The sequence below is a fragment of the Oryctolagus cuniculus genome, chromosome 7 (genome assembly GCF_051225735.1).
Source record: "Oryctolagus cuniculus isolate XC-2025 breed Fujian yellow rabbit chromosome 7, ASM5122573v1, whole genome shotgun sequence".
NCBI lineage: Eukaryota > Metazoa > Chordata > Mammalia > Lagomorpha > Leporidae > Oryctolagus > Oryctolagus cuniculus.
Window position 1 is genome coordinate 139,772,121 of NC_142873.1, and position 21,232 is coordinate 139,793,352.

At 48.7% G+C, this 21,232-nt stretch overlaps 1 protein-coding gene across 7 annotated transcripts in view; it reads left to right on the plus strand.

The window, feature by feature from the left end:
* CSMD2 (CUB and Sushi multiple domains 2) overlaps nucleotides 1–21,232 on the plus strand; it is a 624,779-nt gene that overhangs the window by 522,695 nt on the left and 80,852 nt on the right. For all 7 annotated transcript variants that reach the window (XM_051832052.3, XM_051832047.3, XM_051832045.3 and 4 more), the window contains 3 exons: nucleotides 10,629–10,709; nucleotides 11,081–11,194; nucleotides 20,427–20,615. In XM_051832052.3, coding sequence (XP_051688012.3) covers nucleotides 10,629–10,709; nucleotides 11,081–11,194; nucleotides 20,427–20,615 — 384 coding nt within the window. The remainder of the gene's footprint in view (nucleotides 1–10,628; nucleotides 10,710–11,080; nucleotides 11,195–20,426; nucleotides 20,616–21,232) is intronic.

The window sequence follows — 21,232 nt, forward strand, 5'->3', positions numbered from 1 at the left end:
CTGGTGTGACCTACAGTGTTAGTGCCTTTTGCATGCATCTGTTGGAACTCGAATGCATTCAGCCCTAAGCCCATGGAAGAGGTAGCAATAGCGCAACACAGGAAGAGAGGATCAACAATGTGAAGACCATGGGTGGCTCTGGCCGCCACTCCCAGGAGCTGTGGCCCAGGGCAAGTGCAGCATGGAGCTGGAACCCGGCCTCAGCTTCCCTGCCCCTCCTCCTGGGCACCCCCGTCACCCTCATGATGGAACCTGGGCTTTGGAACAATTCCTTTTGGCTTCCTGTGACTTTCCCGCAGAGTGGACGGGTGGATTCAGACCTTGACTCTGCCACACGTGAGATCTTGCCTTTAAGTCTTTCCTTTCATGTTTCTGAGTCTCAGTTTCATTATCTACATATCTGTGTTTTTAAGTATTTTTTATTTTATTTGAAATCCAGAAGGAGAGACAGGCAGACAATAGACAGAGACTAAGCTCTTGGCCTCTAGTTCTCTCCTGAAATGCCCACAATGTGGCCCAGGAACCAGGAACTCCGTCTGGGTCTCCACTGTTAGTGGCAGGGACCCAAGCACTTGGGCCCTCACCTGCTGCCTCCCAGGGTGCACATTAGCAGGAAGCTGGAGTCAGGAGCAGAGCTGAGACTTGATGCAAGCATTCCATACAATACGGGGTGTGGCTGCCCCAAGCGGCATCTTCACCACCAGCCCAAACTCCCACCCCAGGGTCAGTGTTTAACCTCACACAGTTACGTAAATAACGCATGGGCACCCTTAGCTCCAGGCACAGAGTGTAAAAGGCACTAAGTAAATGACAGCTTCAGCAGCCACCACCATCACAAATAGTATTCTGCTGATGCAGCGACAGGCTCAGTGTGAAGTTGCCTTGGTGCTAGCCAGTGTTCTTCCCGCACCTGAGCCCTCACCTATGCCGGGACCTGGTTAAGGAGGCTCCACACAGCTGTGGCCATCCTTGTCCACACTCCCCTACGTAAGTGTCTCCATCAGACCAGCCTGTCTCTGGACATGACCTGGGCACAGTGCCCCTTCTGCCTCTCCAGTAGGTGTGAGGCCTTTGCTATGGCCTGAAAGTGCGTGTCCTCCTCCACCCAAAAAAAAAAAAAAAAAACCATGTGTTAAATTCCTGACCCCCATAATGCTAGTGTTAGGAGGTGGGGCCCTGGCAGGGTGGCGGATGGGACTAGTGCTCTTCCAAAAGAGAACCAGGAAGCTAACTCAATGTGACAAGACAGCTGTCCGTGAACTAATAAGTGGGCCCTGACCCGAATTGGCTAACGCTCAGTTTTTGGACTTGACTTCACAGCCCCCAGAATTGTGGAAGTACACTCAATTGTCCGTGGGTCACCTGGTGTCTGGAAAGCTTTTATAGCAACCCTAAGAGATGAAGCCCTTAAGTGACAGCTCAAGCCACAGTCCAACAGCTCAGTGGTTGAGGGAGCAGGCAAGGGCCTGGGGCAAGAGAGAAGCTACTACTGTGCCCAGCCAGGCCAGCAGGCTCCACAGGGAGAGGCCAATGAGAGGCCAAGAGAAGCCCATTCCGTGGCTCAGCTGTGGAATGTCTCATGCATATAGAAAGCGCAGGTCACATGGATGTTAATGGAAGGGACACCCTCACCAAGCCCAGTGTTAAGACCACCTGGGGCCTGGAAGCTCTTGTCCCTTCCTCCCCTGCCCCAGAGCTAACCGTGAACTTGAGCTCTGATTATCACTCACTACTTGTGTTTCTAATTTTAGGCCACATGTGTCTCATGACACACATGCTCTTCATGTTTCATGTCATTCCTGTTCTTCTATGACCTGACTTCATCACCCAGAGTTGGGTTTTGAAACTTCTGCTGATACCTGTCACCATCCGGGGTTCATTTGTCGAGGCTGTGTCGTATTCCATGGCGCAGAAACACAGCAGGTTATCCCGTCTGCTGTCACCGAGCACTCAGTTAGCGAGGTCCACACGGTACGGATGTGGTTGTAGGTCCCTCCCGGTGAGCGTACATGGGAGCCTCACTAGCTCCAGGCCTGTGCAGAACTGTGAGGCCGTGCCCGTCCACGCAGTCGGGTCTCTGGGAAATGCCCAGTCTGTCCGACGACAGTGGATGCTCTTTCCAGAACCTGAGGACGAGCTCTCGGCGCTCGACATCCTTGCAACCGCAGGGTCTTATTGAACATCCGGCGGATTGACGAAACCGCCTTCCACTGTGTGCTAAAGAGGAGGAGCATCTTTTCATGTCCTTGTTTTTTTTTTTTTTTTTTTTTTTTTGTTTTTGTTTTTTGACAGGCAGAGTGGACAGTGAGAGAAAGAGACAGAGAGAAAGGTCTTCCTTTTGCCGTTGGTTCACCCTCCAATGGCTGCCGCAGCCGGCACGCCACAGCCGGCGCACCGCGCTGATCCGATGGCAGGAGCCAGGTGCTTCTCCTGGTCTCCCATGGGGTGCAGGGCCCAAGCACCTGGGCCATCCTCCACTGCACTCCCGGGCCACAGCAGAGGGCTGGCCTGGAAGAGGTGCAACCGGGACAGAATCCGGCGCCCCGACCAGGACTAGAACCCGGTGTGCCGGCGCCGCTAGGCGGAGGATTAGCCTAGTGAGCTGCGGCACAGCCATCTTTTCATGTCCTTGTTAACTGCTCCTCACTTCCTGCCTAGCAGCGCACCTGCTCCCCATACTGCTCTCTTCCTCTGTGGACAGAGAGATGAAAAACAAGAAAGCAGACAAATACGATCTTTGTAATTTATAATAAGGGCCAAGAAAGAAACAGATAAGAGGCGAGGATAGTGAACTGAAAGGTGGAGAATGCTGTTTTGTGGAGAATCCTTGTGGAAAACATAAGCAGTGGTATTTGAGGCAAGAACTAAAAACAAGAAGTAGGCTTGCAAAAGTGCAGAGGAGGAGTAGGGTGGGAGGCCAGCGTGTCTGCCCATCTGCAGGCAAACATTAGCCCTAAGTGACTTCATTTCCTGTCAGGATCACTAAGCAGAGGAGAAGTACCTGAAGGAAACCTCTGAAAAGATCCTGTGATTTTTTTTAGTGGGAAAATAAGACCTGACCTGCAGAGAAAAGCTCTTGAAGACATATATAGAGTTTCGGAACTAGAAGTAGACTTTGGAAGGCACCTTCTAGCCTAAGAGTGTAGATCACGTGAATTCAAACAAAAGGGGAGATGTTAAGACAACAGGCAGCGATGCAGAGAGAGGCATGCCAGAGAAACTTCCCTTCCCTTCCTGCGCACTCCAGTCCTGACGCCGTCATATCGGAGACAGCAAAGTCAAATGAGAGTCAGGAGCCGCTGTGGCCCAGGCCGCGGTGCCGGAAGGAAGCAGAGGGTCCGTGCTGAGGGGCTGCCTGGCCTGGGGGGTTGGTGCCCATGAGGACTGAGAAGCTGAATGTACAGGGAGGGGGCTTGTGTGTGGTGCAGAGCTCTGAGCAAAGGGGGCAGACCTTCGCACTGGAGCCCACCGGAGTGGGGAGGGCACCCCCACAGTGGGATGGCTGGCGGGGGAGTCACAGTGCAGGCAGGGTGAGGAGGGAAGGGGGAGGGAGAGATGGGAACTTGGTTCCACAGCAGTGAGTGAGAAATGAAGTTACCAAGGCAAGGGCCACAGAGGGCAGCTTTCTGCTGTCAGAGAGCAGGGGGACAGGCAGGGAGGGGACAACAGGGTTCTCCAGTCATGCTGGCTTTGAACGGGACTCATGGTGTGAACACTTGGTTTTCACTGTGTAAACAGTGCACATGTGCATACACGTGTGTGTGTGAGTGTGAGTGTGAGTGTGTGTGCATCCATGCATTCCTAGCTCTTCCCAGTGAATGGGTCTCAGAGCAGTGACTCAACACCAGTGTGCACATCCAGACCAGATTTTGGAGTCTAAATTGCATTTTCCACAAAAATCAACCAGGGCCCTTTGAAGAAGTGGCTGATCTCAAGGCTGGGGCACAGGAAAGTTCAAGACAAGACAGAAGCATCTTTTGGTAGAAAGTAGGGAAATGGGGGCTGGCATTGTGGCATAGCAGGTTAGGCACCTGCCTGCAATGCCAGCATCCCAAATGGACATCAATTCAAGTCCCAGCTGCTGCACTTCAGATCCAGCTCCCTGCTAATGAGTCTGGTAAAGCAGCAGAGGATGGCCCAAGTACGTGGGCCCCTGCATCCACAGGAGACCCAGAAGAAGCTCCTGGCTCCTGGCTTCTGCCTGGCCCAGCTCTGGCTTTTGCGGCTATCTGGGTAGTGAGCCAACGGCTGAAAGATCTCTCTCTCCCTCTCTCCTTCTCTGGTCCTCTGTCTGTAACTATGACTTTCAAAATAAATGAATAAAAATCTTTTAAAAATGAGTGAAACTATTGTTTTTAAAAAAAAGGAAAAGAAAGTAGGGAAATGCCCAAGGAATGATGGGGGTCAAAAGAACAGACGCTGGCGTGAAGAGGCTTCAGTTGACCATACAGAGGTCACTGAGCACCAAAGGCATTAATGACCGTGGCAGACGGTAACCTGTTGGGTAAAACAGGACACCATGTATATCCAAACAGGTACAGTAAGTGAGTAAGTGGACGGGTGGATGAGTTCCTATGAAGAATGGGTATTTATGTGGTTTCCAGTGACCTCCTCACACTCTAATTACAAAAGGAACGAACGAGAGTAGCTTTCCAACGGGGAAGCCTGGAAGACGCCCCCTTAAGCAAGTGCTGTAGATGAGCAGCAGAGCGGACTGCACCCTGCCCCATCTGAGAGCTGCAGGGAGAGGAGCCAGCGTCCCGCTGCCACGGTCCCAGCAGCACTGCACAGCCTGCCTCTTGTCGCCGGGAGCCGTCACACGCTGAATCCACGGCTGCGTAGGTAACCTTCAACGCGTAACCGTCAGGAAGGCCCAGGAAAGACGCTGGAACTGTTCCAGACTGCAGGAGACCAGAGAGACGTGAAGCGACACGCGACCCGGGGCTGCGCACCGGATCCTGCTTCCCCGGAGCAGGTGGTGAAGCTTCTCGACGGGGGTGAGGCCCGCACGGCAGGAAGGGCGCCGTGTGGGTTCCCTGGCTTTGACAGTTGTTTCACGGTGATGAAGGGGATGTGCGTGCTCACAGGAAATCCGTGCTGAAGTGTGCAGGGGTTGGAGAGCAACGTGTTGGCAAATGTACTTTCAAATGGTTCATGGTGGGGACAAGCTCTTGTACGGTGCTTCAGACAGTTCATGCAACGCAGAAGTAAAATAAATTTATTCTGGTGCAAAAGATTTTTGAAATCCACATGTAGTTTTTTCCATAATGTGCATTTTCCATTGATGTTTTGGAAAACCACTTGTGTGCATGGGTTTCAAGGTTTTTACACCAAAATAAATGTCTTCAATCCCACTTTTCCGTGAACTTTATGAAGCACCTCATACTTCCAACTTTTCCTATACCTTTGTGGTCATTTCAAATTAAAAATGTTGCTTACAAGGAGAGCTACATAATAAAATAAATAAGGTTGGAAAGAATACAGTAGCACAATTGGAATCAGCACACAAATCAGCAAAGAGCAGACCAACACTGTAGAAGGGCAGTTGGAAGATGTGGAAGACAAACCTGGCCATGGAAACCAAGAGGGAGAGGGACACCACTTGGAGGTGGTGTCCAGAAGATGGGAAATAGGAGATCCAGCGAACAAGAGCCAAGCAAGAGGTAGGAAGCATTGACAAAGGAAAGAACAGACCGCGTGGAACAGAAGGGGAAAAATAAAAGACTCCGAGAAGATGGAAAACCTGTACCTACAGAATGAGTGAGCTCACTGTTCACTGTACCTACAGCTCACTCTTCACTGGGGAAGATGAGAAACAGCCTGGCAAGGTTTTCCGATTGAAAGGATGAAGGATAGGGAGGTCGACTAGACCCCAGCCCGAGGAAGTTTCCGTTGGGCATTAGATTACAGAAAACAGGAGACTTCTCGGTAGATGTTAAAGAGGAGAAAGAAGAGTGCAGGGCAAGAAGCAGTCATTGCAGGAATTCCAGTGCTTAAAATGAGAGTCTGGATCTGACCTGTCCACCCAAGTTGTGATCAGCCACCGAGGCATGGATGGGCAGTGACACAAAATAGAGAAGGTGCATAAAGGAGAAGGTAAGCACAGGAAACACTGCTGCTCGCTAAGCCCAGCTTGGAGTCTGAATAATTGAAAATAAAAATTCAAGCAGAATGCAAATACAGTAAACACTCTTAAAGTATTAAAAATTATGGATTTGTATTAATAAGTGTCCAAGTTGATGGAAGAGGGACAGGAGACTGTCCTTACTGGCTACACATGTGTAACCAATAGATATTATTCACTGGTTGGCTTTGATCATTAGAGAAATCAGTGTGTTGGAGATACACTGTAGGAGGTAATCAGTTTAAAATAGAGTACAATACTTCTAAATCACTAAAAGAAAAAGCAAGCAAAATATAGTCCTGACATAAAGGATAGAAAAGCAAATGAACTATTTAGAAACAAAGATCCAGAAAGCACAAAATAAAATCATCCCATGAAATAATGCAAATGGGGTAAAGTTCAATTCACAATTACCATAACAAAGACTCTTAGATTCAGCTGAATAATACTCAGCTGAATTTTTATTACCAGAACTTAACTAAGACAGAGTGACATAGCTCAAAAATAAAAGGGTGACCAGTAACATACTGGACAAAGAATGGTAATGAAAGAGAAAAGTAGAGTTCAAAGCAAAGAGTATTAAGTGGACAAAGTGAATTATTTTAGATTGGAGAACGCCATAATCTGTAATGATGATTTTTCTCTTTATGATAAAATGCATGTAGCATAAAATCTGCCATCCTGACTATTTTTAGGTGAACAGTTGAGTGGCATTAAGGACGTTCACACTGTTGGGCAACCATCACCACCATCCACCACCAGAACTCTTTCCATCTTGTAAAACTGAGATTCTGTATCCAGGAAACACTGATTCTCCGTCCCTCTGTTTCCGCAGCCCCTGACAGCCAACATTCCATTTCTGTGTCTAGATTTGACTTCCCTGGGCACCTTGTATGGGTGGAATCATACACAGTTTGCCTTTCTGTCCCTGGCTTTCACATAGCGTGATGTCTTCAAGGATCACCCACACAGGAGAATGTACCAGTGCCTCCTTCCTTATTAAGGCTGAAAGACGCACTGTTGCGTGGACACGCCATATTGCCACATTTTCCATATCCATTGATCTGCAGATGGACCCTCGGATTGCCTTTGGTCCACTGTGAGTGATGCTGCCCTTCACATGAGTGTGCCAGTCTGTGGTGGTAATTTCCAGAGTGATAAGCCTGCTGGTCAGGTTGCAGGAAGTTGTCCACTGGGTAGTGGGCAGTTTGAGCATACCCAGCAATCCTTTAACACAGTGTGGTTGGTTAACCACAGTCAGGCTGTTTCCTTCCTTCTGGCTCCTGGCTTCATCCTGGTTCAGCCCTGGCTGTGGGGCTTCTTGGGGAGTGAACCAGTGGAAGGAAGATCTCTCTCTTCCTGTCTCTCACTCTCTCGCTCTCTGTAACTGTGACTTTCAAATAGATAAATAAATCTTTTTTTAAAAAAAATGTTAAGGAACATGACAGTTGGCAGAGTAAGTGCCCCCATTTTTGTTCGTCAGGCTGACAAAGGTGAAGGTGAGTGACTCGCTCCCAGGGGTTCTGAGTTCTCGGAGAGCAGCGGCTGCCTGTTTGTTTATTCCTTCAGCCTCAGCACCTGGCCCAGGTGAGCCTGCAATAGAGAACCATTAAATGGTCGGGATGGAGAACGATGCACTCAGGGTAGGAGAAGCCGAGTGCCGTCAGCTGACAGCACCGATCGGAGCCAGCTTCCTGGATAGTGAGGCGGAAGCATGAGTCGAGTGCAGGCACGGTGCTCCCTGGTTCTTGTAAAGTCAAGGTTAAGTCTGCTTGGTAGCTTCAAGCATCCCTCTTAGTTTTAATAGAAACATATCATAAAGCTTAGGTATCTCTCAATGCGACATTTGCCAGCCAACATGCCTAAAAAGTTCGAAGGTAAAGCCCCAACACAACTGTTAAATAAAACTGTGCAAAGGAAAAATCTCAAGCTGCATGCCAGCTACACCTGGTGAAGTACCAGAATCCCACGTGAACATGGGGAAGATAGCCCCAGTCCCACGCTGAGGACGTGTGGCTGTGAGCCGTGGCATGGTGGTGGTGTGAACGGTAGCACCACCTACTGCCTGTTCTGAACACATCGCCACCCGTGACTTTCCTATGTAGCCCTTATTTCTGCCTGGAGTTTGCAGTGTTGCAAGCTGAGAAGTTTCCCACAATGCACTGGTTGTTTGTGGTTCAGCTCTGTTCACAAAGTGTGCGTGCTCCAAGGCACAGAGCCCCTGTGTTGTTAACCACGGTGACCATTGTTGGGTGATCATGAAATGATGTTTTCAGTATTTAACTTCTAGCATAAGATTTGCTGCATAAGCATAGGTATTTATTGCACGCCTTTCTTTTTCAATTTGTGGTTGATGTATAACACACTATAACTTTTTCCCACTTAAAATGATGCAGAAAGGGGGTCCTAGTTAACATCTTATAGAGAACATCTTATTTCCAGGAGTGGATTACTGACATTCAATAGGAGATGCCTGCATTTTTAAAAGGTCATTAGCTATAATATTTCCCAATTTAAAAAGAAAAACTTGAAAATCACAAAGTACACATATGTAGGGTTTTATCACAGTTATTTAAATTTTAAAATGTTGGAAATCTAAATGTTTAATAACAGTATCTGTGAAATAAATTCTAGGAAGTGTATATTATTAAATCCTATGAAGATGTTCCAGTCATATTTTGGAAGAAATTCATTATTATGAAAAATTTCTGCAATATAATAGTAAACATGCAAAGATCAGTGCAAAGTTTGTAACTTATGGTGCAGGTCGTGCGAGGGGAAAATGTTAACACATGCAGAGTGTGAGTTCTCCATAGACGCACAGTAAAGGGTTAACGGTGGTTCTCTCTGAGAGGATAATGGATGAGTTTAATTTTCTTCCTGCTGTTCTCATAGCAAAGCTCAGATTTTCTTTAATCACAATGTATTCCACTTGTACTTTTTTTTAAAAGAATGCTGTTTTTAAAAAGCACAGTGGGGTAGGGGTTGAGGGACTTTTGAAGATAACAAGAGGGGACTTCAAAGAGTTCATGGAAATGGAATTGAAATGTAAGTTCATCTTGGTACAAAAATGTCTTGAAATCCAGTCGGAGAGAGAATCTTCCAGAAGCTCACAGGGTGGGCATTTGGACTAGCAAGCAAGCCAGTTCACAGGACACCACACCCCACATCTGAGTGCCTGGTTTGAGTCTTGGCTCTGCCCCATTCCAGCTCCCTGCTAATGCGCATGCCGGGAGGCAGCAGGTGATACTCAAGCTGTAGGGTCCCTGCCACAAGGGAGCCTCACACTGAGTTCTCAGCTCCCAGCTTTGGCCTGGCCCAGCCTGGGCCACTGCAGTCATTTGAGGGGTGAACCTGAAGATGGGAGATCTCTCTCTATCTGACTTCCATCTGTCTCTCTGGTTCTCAAATAAATAAAAATAATTCATTAAAAATTTTAAGAAAAAGTGTGCTCATGAAAAATACATGGTATGAAAACACTATGCATGGATTTCACACCTGTATGCAGGAAACGAAAGCCAAAGTATAAACCCACACTGAGCTTTGTCTTAGTAACAATATTCTGCTTCCAAAGGGATGGATCCTAGTTGAGAAGACCCTGAGAAGCCCGAGGGGAAACAAGCTGACTTCAGGGGATGCTTCAGCGTCCACAGACAGAACACAAAGGTGGAGCAGTGGGAAGAACACGGGATTTGGGACAGACAGGCTGGATTCAGATCCTGCCTGCGCCCCTCAGGTCCTGAAGGACTGTGGGAAAGTAGAGGCACCTTTCTGAATCCCACCTGCTCACAGACAGAGTGAGAACGCCCCCCGGGGTGAGCAGGGCTCCGAGGTCACGGCCTGTGCAAGGGCCCAGCATCTGGGAGGCACTCAGCAAGGGCTGCTGTCGCACCTGCAGGGCTGGTGACGTCACTCGCCCCTCGCCTTTATCATTAGCTTTTAAATACAGTCCCTGGGCTTTGCACCAAAAACAAACTGAAAGGGATAACCAAAGAGAAGCAAGACCATTTAGCCTAGGCAGGCCCACACCCCACACTGGAGTGCCTCGATTGGATTCCCAGCTCCAGCTCCTGACTCCAGCTTCCTGCTAACGCAGACACCCTGGAAGGCAGCAGTGCTGGCTCAAGTACTTGGTGTTGTCCCACCTACATGGGAGCCCTGGGGGGAGTCCCCAGCCTGTGGCTCCGGCCCAGCCCAGTCATGGCCATGGTGGGCATTTGGGGAGTGAACCAGCAGATGTGAGCTGTCTCTCTTTCTCGGCCTCTCAAATAAATTTGAAGCTTTGTTTTTGTTTTGTTTTGTTTTGTTTTTTCCCCAAAAGAAGATAAAGCAAAATAGCACGTGGCTAAACTTCCCCTGTGTCAGATGCATAGTCCTTAAAGTTGGTGGTGTAAATAAACAAGGAATGAGAAGGTGAAGAACTGAGAGAATGAGTGATGGCAGCACCCCCAGCCCCCCAACAAACACGCACACTGACGTCTTCCTTGTCTGCGTTCACTTTCAGCTTATCCACTCACCAAATGCCCTCCTCCCACCATCCTCCCCAACGCCGAAGTCGTCACCGAGAATGAGGAGTTCAACATAGGTACTACCTGCAAGCCAGCGAGGACCCTGGGGGGCAGGCACAGAGGGTGGGGCAGTGGTGGGGGCTGGCCAGCAGGGCTCACCCCTCCCTCCTGCCCATGCACGGAAAAATCTAGACCTGTGAACAGAGTTTGAGCCCCAAGTGCAGCCCCCTTCTTTGTGGCCCCACCCTGGGAGAGGAGCTGGGAAGGCCCTGTCACGCAGGCAGTGTGGGTTTCAGAAGTGAAGGTGCACGTGACAGGTGTGTGCATAGTCCCTGGGGGAGGGAAGCAACAGCCCAGCTGCTGACTGTCCTACCTGGAAGTGGGCTCGAGGTGCCCAGGGGCGCACAGCAGCCCCACCCAGACTTCTCCAGTCTGTCTCTCTCCTCAGGTGACATCGTACGCTACAGGTGCCTGCCTGGCTTCACCTTGGTGGGGAATGAAATCCTGACCTGCAAACTTGGGACGTCCCTGCAATTCGAAGGCCCACCCCCACTCTGTGAAGGTAATCGTCCGAGCTGCGTCTCCCTGCAGCCGGCTCCTCCCAGACCAAGTCCTGGCATAGTTCCTCTTCCTGGTCTGAGTTCTTAGTTATCCCCGCTTCTCAGCCACTGCCCATGAAGTCAGAGGCCACGCGGTGAACGCCTTGTGCTGAGTCCCCGCATGCTCTCTACAGGGTCTCTGCCCTGATCTGAGGTCTGGAGCGGTGGCACGCTGGTTTCTGTCCTCCTCTTTGCTGCCTGGGCTTTCCTGGAAGTACATCCTGAGTGTTGGCTGGAGGACGTTCTGGGGCCTCAGGGAGGGGTGGGCACAGGCATGGGCCCTCCCCGACAATGGCGTGCCTGTGCTCCAGGTCCTGGGGCCTGAACTGGCCTTCATTGCTGGGCAGTGAAATCGGCAGAAGGTGAATTCGCCTCCCTTTTTCTCCCAGCTGACACCAGAAACCATAGCTTTCACTCAAGAGGCAGGTGGCCTAGGGCAGGCCATCTGATCGTCCTGGGAGGCTGTGATGAACGAGAGAAGTTAATACGTAATACTGCAAGGCACTCTAAACTGTCCCTGCACGGATGAACTGCTCCGTGGTGGCAGTTATGGTTACGATAGCCAGTCCTTGGACTGTTTCTAGTGTCGTTATTCCCAACAAATATTCAGTAGCCCCTGGATGAAGAGGTCCACCTCCCCTCCAGTGGTTAGAAGGCATGGACAGGAAGAATCTACAGTGAGAACCATTAAGGAGGAAGTCAGGATCCATGAGCTACAGAACTGGGTTGCCCCGATGCAACCAGAATCTCACCATCTGTTTCGGTTGAGCTCTGTGTGCACCCTCAAGCCAGCCAGCCAGGCTCCTGTTCCAGGGCTGCCTGCATTGCTCCATGCCGGGTTTCTCACCTCTGGTGCTGTGCCTGTGTCTCTGTGGCCCCCGTCAGGCCTTCCTCCCCAGTGTCAGTCTCACAGTTCCCTCTGGGACTTGGTGCCAGTCTTGCTCCCTCAGACATGACCGTTGTGGTCTGTCTGTGTCCAGAGGGCTTGATTACTGGGATGTGATTCACATGCCATGCAGTTCACCCCCTTCAGGTGTGGTTCAGTAGTTTTCAGCATCTTTGCAGTTTTGAAACCATCACCACAATCAAGTTTATACCCTTTCATCGCTCCAAAAGAAATAGCATACCCAGTAGTAGTGACTCCTCACTTCTTTCCAACCCCCTTAGCCCTACACAGCCACCACTCTGGTTTCTGTCCATATGGCTGTGCCCTGTCTGGCTGTTTCAGATTGGTGGAATCCTGCTAGGTGGCGGCCTCCTTCTAGTTAGCACAGCATTGCCAAGGGTCATCCATATGGCAGCATGTTGTTGGTGCTTCCTGCTTTTTGCTGTTGGATAATAGTCCATTGTGTGGATACACCACATTCTGTTGACTCGACCCTCACTTGGTGAACATCTGGGCCATTCCTCCTGTGGAGTATGAGGTGTGATGCAGCTTTGAACATGCTAGCACTTGTTTTTATGTGGACACATGTTCCCATCTCTCTTAGATGTGTAACCTGGAGTGGAATTGCTGGGTCGGGTGGTAAGTGTGTATCTAACCTTTTGAGAAACTGCCAGGCTGTTTTCCAAAGCAGCTGAATTTTACCCTCCAGCAGTGTTTCAGTGATCTAGCTCCTCCATATCCTCTTACTGTTATCTGTCTTTTAAATTGTAGCCATCCTGCTGGGTGCAAAGTGGTGTCTGATTGTGGTTTTAATTTGCATTCCCTGATAGCTAATGGTTTTTTGAGTACCTACTCATGTCCTTATTGTACATCTTCTTTGGAGAAACGTCTATTCAAATCCTTTACCCATTTCATTTATATTTAATTAAAAATAATACCTGTATGTACTTATGGGGTACACTGTGATCTCAGTGCCTGTATAACTGTATACCTTGTATAATGATTAATATTGTATAAGTCAAAATAGCTAGAACATTGGATTTTTAATATTGTCATCATAAAGAAGTGATAAATGTTTGAGATGATGGATACTAATTTTAAAAACTAGATTATTTGTCTTTTTATTATTGAGTTGTATGAGTTCTTTATAGACCCTAGACACCACTCCCTTATAAGACAGGGATTTGAAAATATTTTTCTTCCATTTCACGGGTTATTTTTTCGCTCTCTTGACGATATTCTTTGAAGCACAGAAGTTCTTACTTTGATTATGTCCAGTTTATGATTTTTTTCTTTGGTCACTTGTACTTTTGATGTCATATCTAAGTTTAAAAGATTTTTATTTATGTATTCTTCCTAAAATTTATAGATTCAGCTTTTACATTTAGGTCTTTGATCTATTTTGAGCAGTTTTGTATGTGGTGTGAGGGAGGGGTCCAGCTTCCTTCATTTGCTTGTAGAAATCCAGTTGTCCTGGTACCATTTATTGAAAATGATATGAGGCCAGCGCCACGGCTCACTAGGCTAATCCTCCACCTTGCGGCGCCAGCACACCGGGTTTTAGTCCCGGTCAGGGCATCGGATTCTGTCCCGGTTGCCCCTCTTCCAGGCCAGCTCTCTGCTGTGGCCAGGGAGTGCAGTGGAGGATGGCCCAGGTGCTTGGGCCCTGCACCCCATGGGAGACCAGGAGAAGCACCTGGCTCCTGCCTTGGGATCAGCCCGGTGCGCTGGCCGCAGCGTGGCAGCCATTGGAGGGTGAACCAACGGCAAAGGAAGACCTTTCTCTCTGTCTCTCTCTCTCACTGTCCACTCTGCCTGTCAAAAAAAAAAAATAATAATAATAATAGCTAGAAAGGTGTCACTCATTCCTGGTATGAAAACAAAAATTTATATGTATGCCACTTCTTCTAAAAGCCAGTGTCGGGGTTGACACTGTGGCACAGCAGGCTAAGCCACCACTTGGGAGACCACATTCCATTTCAGAGTCCTTGAGAATGATTTCCACTTCTGCTATCAATCCAGCTGCCTACTAATGTGCCTGGAAAGCAGCAGATGGTGGCCCAAGGATTGGGTCCCTGCCACCTCTGTTGGAGACCCAGACTGAGTTTCAGGCTACTGGCTTTGGCCTGGCACAGTCCCAGCCATTGTGACAATTTGGAGAGTGAACCAGCAGAGGGATGATACCTCTCTCTTTCTCTCTCCCTCTCTCCCTCCCTCTCTGTAACTCTGCCTTTCAAATAAATAAATCTTTTTTCAAAAACAGAATATTTGAATAACACATTTACATCCATAAGCTTTTACTGCATAAAAACCATTTTCAACATTTAGAAGCTCTAAACAATAGCTATTTATTTTCTATGAAAGATTTACTTCAAATATATATATACTTCAAATATATATATACTTATATATATTTAGATTATATATTCATTTATATATAAATTTATATTTATATATAATATTTACTTCAAATATATACATACTATATGAATTCCAAATAAAAGGAGAAAAATACATTCCATGAATATGATTAACATAAGAAATATAAAAAGAAATTTCTGCTAGTACTACAGAGAAGGATAATTACCAAAAATAGATATTTTATAATGATGAAAGGGTCCTTCAGTTTTTTTGGGTTTTTGTGTGTGTGTGTGTGTGTTGTTGTTGTTTTTTTTGTTTTTTTTTTTTTTGACAGGCAGAGTGGACAGTGAGAGAGAGAGACAGAGAGAAAGGTCTTCCTTTGCCTTTGGTTCACCCTCCAATGGCCGCCGCGGCCGGTGCACCGCGCTGATCCGATGGCAGGAGCCAGGTACTTCTCCTGGTCTCTCATGGGGTGCAGGGCCCAAGGACTTGGGCCATCCTCCACTGCACTCCCTGGCCACAGCAGAGGGCTGGCCTGGAAGAGGGGCAACCGGGACAGAATCCGGCGCCCCAACCGGGACTAGAACCCGGTGTGCTGGCGCCGCAAGGCGGAGGATTAGCCTAGTGAGCCGCGGTGCCGGCCACAGTTTTAAAGGATATATCAGTGTATATGCATTTAGTAAAAGCTCTTCAAAATACATGAGGCAAAAACTAACAGAACTGAATGTGGAAAAAGAAAAGATATCAACGGTACATACTAAAGACCATTTGTAATTCAGCAGTAAGACAGCCTGATAAAAGCATGGACAGCCGACTAGAGCAGACACTTTGCAAGAAAGATACATGAGTGGCCCATAGCAATGGAAAGATGCTCAGCACCGGTCATCAGGGAAATGTGAGTCCAACCACAGTGAAATATAGCTGCACACCCACTAGAATGGCCAAAGTGTAAAGACAGAAGATTGTAAATGTTGACAAGGATGTAGAACAAGTGCAGTTTTTCATAAATTACTGGTTATAACATCAATCATACAGCCAGTTTGGAAAATTGGTTGGCAGTTTCCTTTAAAGTTAAACGTATACCTACCGTCTCCTCAGTAATTCTGCTTTTGCTTTTTTATCCAAGAGAAATGAAAACCTATGCCACAAAAAGACTTTTACATGATTCCATCCATAATAAGCCACAACTAGAAACCACAACCCAGATGTCTGTGCATCAGTGAGAGAATGCATAGTCGAAGTGTGCTATAATCATACAGTGGAGTACCACTGAACAGCAGAAATAAATGAAGCCATGGTGCACAAGGCAGTATGGGCTGAATCTCATGGACATGTTATTTAGCAAGAGGCCAAACAGCTGGTGTCATGGTGTGGTGGGTAAAGCCGCTGTCTGCAGGGCTGGCAACCATATGGATGCTTGTTCGTGTCCCAGCTGCTCCACTTCCAATCTAGCTCCCTGCTAATGGCCTGGGAAAGCAGGAGGTGACTCAAGTGCTTGGGCCTCTGCCACCCATATGCTCCTGGGTCCTTGCTTTGGCCTGGCCCAGCATTGGCCATTGCAACCATTTGGGGAGTGAACCAATGGGTAGGAAATCTCTCTATATCTGTCTCTTCACTCTCTTTGCAACTCTGACTTTCAAATACATAAATAAGGCCGGCGCCGCGGCTCAATAGGCTAATCCTCCGCCTTGCGGCGCCAGCACACGGGGTTCTAATCCCAGTTGGGGCACCGGATTCTGTGCTGGTCACTCCTCTTCCAGTCCAGCTCTCTGCTGTGGCCTGGGAAGGCAGTGGAGGATGGCCCAAGTCCTTGGGCCCTGCACCCGCGTGGGAGACCAGGAGAGGCACCTGGCTCCTGGCTTTGGATCAGTGCGGTGCGCCGGCCACAGCGGCCATTGAGGGGTAAACCAATGGAAAAGGAAGACCTTTCTCTCTGTCTCTCTCTCTCACTGTCCATTCTGTCTGATATATATATATATATATATATATATATATAAATCTTGAAAAAAAAAGAAGAAGCCAAACACAAAAATAACCCATGTATGGTTCCAGTGCTGTCAGGCTCTGGTACAGGCAAACTAACCCACTGTTCTAGAAATAACATCAGTGATTTCCTGGAGCAGGGCAGATCACATCAACTGCAAAGGAATGTGAGAGAGCGTTCCGTGGTGATGTAGATACGTGTCTTAACTGTGGGAGTGTTTATACAGATAGGATGGATAGCAACAGTTCATGAAGCATGCATATTATGAAAAAATGTCACATGGATTTCAACATTTTGCAGTAAATAAACTTATCTTTTCAAGTTTATTTATTTGAAAGAGTAGGGGTGAGGGGGACAGATGAACAGACAGATGGACAGAGCAAGAAAACAAGCTCCCATCAGCTGCTTCACTCTTCAGATGCCTGTAAGAGCCAAGATGGGGCTGGGCTGAAGCAGGGAACTCAATCCAGGTCTCCCACGTAGGAGGCAGGAATCCAGTTACTCGAGCCATCGCTGCCGTCCCCCAGGGTTCACCTAGGCAGGAAGCTGGAGTCGGGAGCCAGAGGCAAGCGCTGAGCTCAGGCACTCTGAAGGGGGGCACAGAATCCTAACTGCTGTTTAATTGCTAGGCCTAACACCCACCCCTAAACTTACCTTTTTTTTAAAAAAAATATTTCTTTATTTATTTCAAAGTCAACTTACACAGAGAGAGAAGGAGAGTCAGAGAAAGAGAGAGAGAGAGAGGTCTTCCATCTGCTGGTTCATTCCTCAATTGGCCACAATGGCCGGAGCTGTGCTGATCCAAAGCCAGGAGCCAGGAGCTTCTTCCGAGTCTCCCATGCGGGTGCAGGGTCCCAAGGACCTGGGCCATCTTCTTCTGCTTTCCCAGGCCATAGCAGAGAGCTGGATTCGAAGTGGAGCAGCTGGGACTCGAACCGGCGCCCATTTGGGATGCCAGCACTGCAGGCAGCAGCCTTACCCGGTACACCGCAGTGCCGGCCCCTAAACTTACCTTTTAATTCCATTTTTCTGTGAGTTCTTTGAAGCCCCATAATATATACATTTGCCAGAATTTATTGAACCATGCACTTGACATCTGTGCATTTTATTGTACATAAGTTCTATCTCAAACATGCACAACTGCGTAAGTTGCTACCCAGGACACCCACATCCATATCAAGAGTGCCTGGATTAAGTCCTGGCTACTCCACTTATGACCCAACTTTCTACTGATGTGCATGCTGGGAGGCAGCAGAAGATGGTTCAAGGACTTGGGCCTCTGCCACCCACCTGGGAGATCTACGTGGAGTTTCAGACTCCTGGCTTTGGCCTGCCCCAGCCCTGGCTATTGGTGGTATTTGGGGAGTGAATCAGTGGGTGAAATACTTCTCTCTGTTTCCTTCTCTCTCTCCCTCTATCTCTTTCTCCCTCTCTCTCTCTCTCCCTCTCTCCCTCTCCCTCTCTCACCAACCCCTCTTTCAAATAAGATGAAAATGGATTTAAGTATTTAGGCCCCTGCCACCCATGTGGGAGACCTGGATGAAACGCCTGGCTCCTGGCTTAGGCCTGGCCCAACCCTGGCCATTGTGGCTGTCTGGGGAGTAAACCAGTGGATGGAAGATGTCTCTCTCTCTCTCTCTCTCTCTCTCTCTCTCTCTTTCAAAATAAAGAAAGAAATCTTTAAACATAAGTAAATAAAAAATAAATAAAATGAAAATGAATGAACTTTTAAGTGCATTTTTAAAGAAATTAATGTTATAAAACAGAAACTAAGTAAATAAAACAGTAACCAAGTAAAAAGATGGACTTGAAACAAAGAGCAGCAAAGTAGTCAAGCTGTTAGATAAGCTAATAAACAATAAAGAACAAAAGCAGGAAGACAGAAAATGAGAAATAAAAATGGGATATAACCACTGAAGTCAAATAACTGTGTTAAATTACAAAACTCTTCTGCACAAATCTGTGCCAATAAATTTGAAAACCAAAATGATATGAATGATTTTTCCAGGAAGGCATAGGAAGTTTATGCTGTCCAAATTCTCCAAAAAACATAAGGAATGTCAACAGAGGAACTGCCTCCCCAGAGATCTCAAGACAAGACGGTTGGGGGCGGGTGCTGGGCCTGGGTTCCATGCCTGACTGCGGCTCCTGACTCCAGCTTCCTGCTGACGCACACCCTGGGAGGCAGTGGTCATGGCTCAGGCGCTTGAGTTCCTGCCACCCACGTGGGAGACCTGGGTTCAGTTCCAGGCTCCTGACTTTGGCCTGGCCCAGCCCCAGCCACTGGGGACACTTGGAGAATGAACCAGTGGTTGGAAGCTATGTCTGTCTGTCTGTCTGTCTGTCTCTCAAAAGAAAATTTTTAGAAGGACTAGATGGTGTCATAGGAGAATACCAGTAAGCCTTCCAAGGCCAGAGCAACTTGAGCATAGAGGAAAGAGAAGCACGGGAACGCGACTGCCCTGGTCTGGTGAAGCTGCACATAGAAAGGAAAATGGGTGAAGCCGTCCCCTTTGAGAGCAGGCCTGTGCTCGGCAGACGCTCAAGTAGAAAGGAGAACCTGGGGAGCAGACCCCAGCGAGGAACCCCAAAAGTCCCCACACCTCAGTGCCCTGCGCAAGTCATCAGGTTAGTAGTCAGGAGCATTTAAGCAGCCTGGCAGGTTTTCTTACGGATGCCCCTCATCCTCCTCTTCCTGCTACACGCTAAGGAGGAAGCTGTCCTGGGACGAGCCAGCAGGTGCTTTTCAAAGCCACTCAGGAGGACCTGGATGAGTCGCCTGCTGAGTAGCAAGCCCTGCTCCTGTGATGGTGAGGGCGGAAGGAAACGGGAAAGATGGGGGAAGCCAGTAGTGAGGTCTCCTCCCCAGCACAGCGCTTCCTTGGCCTTGCGCTCCCAGATACCCCCTGTACCAGGGGCCCAGAAGCCAGCACTCACAGGAAGCCTGTCCAGAGGCACATTGACTGATCCATTGCAGCAAGTGGAGTGCTTGCAGCTACCGCACAGAGCACGCCTCGTTCAAGCGACTGAACGAGTCGGCTTGGTCCTCAGAATTATGCTTATGAGTCTCCAACCCAAGTGGCTGTAGGCGGGTAGTCCTGAAATGGGTTTCATGCAGGCTGTTCTGGATGCATCCTTGTGCCCCTGTAACACTGATCACACACACACACACAAACACACAGTGCCTGGGGTGCACAAATCCTGGGAACCAGGATCCCCACTCCTTTTAATGGTGATGGACAGAACCCAGCCCTGCCCCTGCAGCTCCCTCTTTCTAAATCCCATACTGACGGTTCTCCTTAGGATGCCATTGTTTCCTTCAGCTATGTTACGGGTTCCCTAGGCCATGCCCAAGCTCTGCTGAGTCTGTCTGCACCAGAATGGCCATCCTCAGCTCTGCAGTTCATTGAGGGACTATGTTGCAGGTTCACATTTATTATTTCATGTAGTATAGTGGGAGGTGCTGTAGATAGAGAAATCAGCACACAGAGAAAATAATTTGGTCGAGATCACACAGGTAGAGCTGGGCTACAAATCCAGGTGTGTTTATCAGAATCCCCTGTGCTTCCTTCTGTCCCACCCTATCTTTCATACAAGTACAAGTCGAACCCATTTTATGGATTAGCTCTGTGGGTTTGAGCACGTGTTTCCGTTTTCTCTCTGTGTGTGGCCTCTTCACTGACTACAAACTCAGGCAGTAGGGCCCACACCTGAGCTCAGGGAAGTGATTGCAACCACCTGGCCGTGTATGAGCACCAGCAATCCTGCAAAACTCTCCCAGGATCTGAGGTCGCCTCATGCCATAGAACACTGGAATGATGGGCATGGGGTCCTGCGTGAATGCACTCAACCACTAGTTTCCCACGGTTGTCTTTTGCACCAGGGAGAAGCAGACGTGTTGGCTCTCGTCCCCTCTCCACCCCCATGTACCTGGTATTTCTCTCTCTCTCTCTCTCTCTCCAAGTGCACTGCCCAACGAATGAGCTTCTGACAGACTCCACAGGCGTGATCCTGAGTCAGAGCTACCCCGGAAGCTACCCTCAGTTCCAGACCTGCTCTTGGCTCGTTAGAGTGGAGCCCGATTACAACATCTCCATCACAGTGGAGTACTTCCTCAGCGAGAAGCAGTACGATGAGTTTGAGATCTTCGACGGTAGGTCGACCACGTGCTGCCGCGACCGCGGCTGCGCAGGGGCTGGGCTTGCTCCGGAACCCTGGGGTTTCTGCTGCACTTCTCTTGGGGCTTGCCAGAGGCTCCCTGTGCTGTCTGTCTCCACCATGGAATCTCAGGACGAGGGGATCTGACACGTTGTATGGCCCGAACAGCAGGGCTGCTGGTGTTGCAGCTTGGACCTGTCGTAGAACCAAGTAGCTCCCACCCAGAGGCAGCACCCTTCAAGGTCAACAGCTGTATTCCCCAGTGAAGGGTACACGGCCTCCAGAACCCAAACACCGGGTGCCTCTTCTGTGGTAGCAGGAAGTCAACAATGCGGTCATCTCCTCTCTCATTTGGAGGCAACGTCTCAGTGTGCCCCAGACCACTCGGCCCTAACAACTGCACTGCAGACTTTGTAGGGTTTATCTCTTGCCTTCTGAAGCCCATGAGCCTGCAAAACCATCTCCACTGCCTGTCGCTTCTGGCTCATCAGATCCCATGAACGTGAGTGAGCCAACACGGTCCGTTCTGCAGGAGTGTCCAGGTGTCCGAATCCCTTCAGACAACACCATGACTGGGGGCAGGGGAAGGAACACAGCTCCGGGGCAAAACCG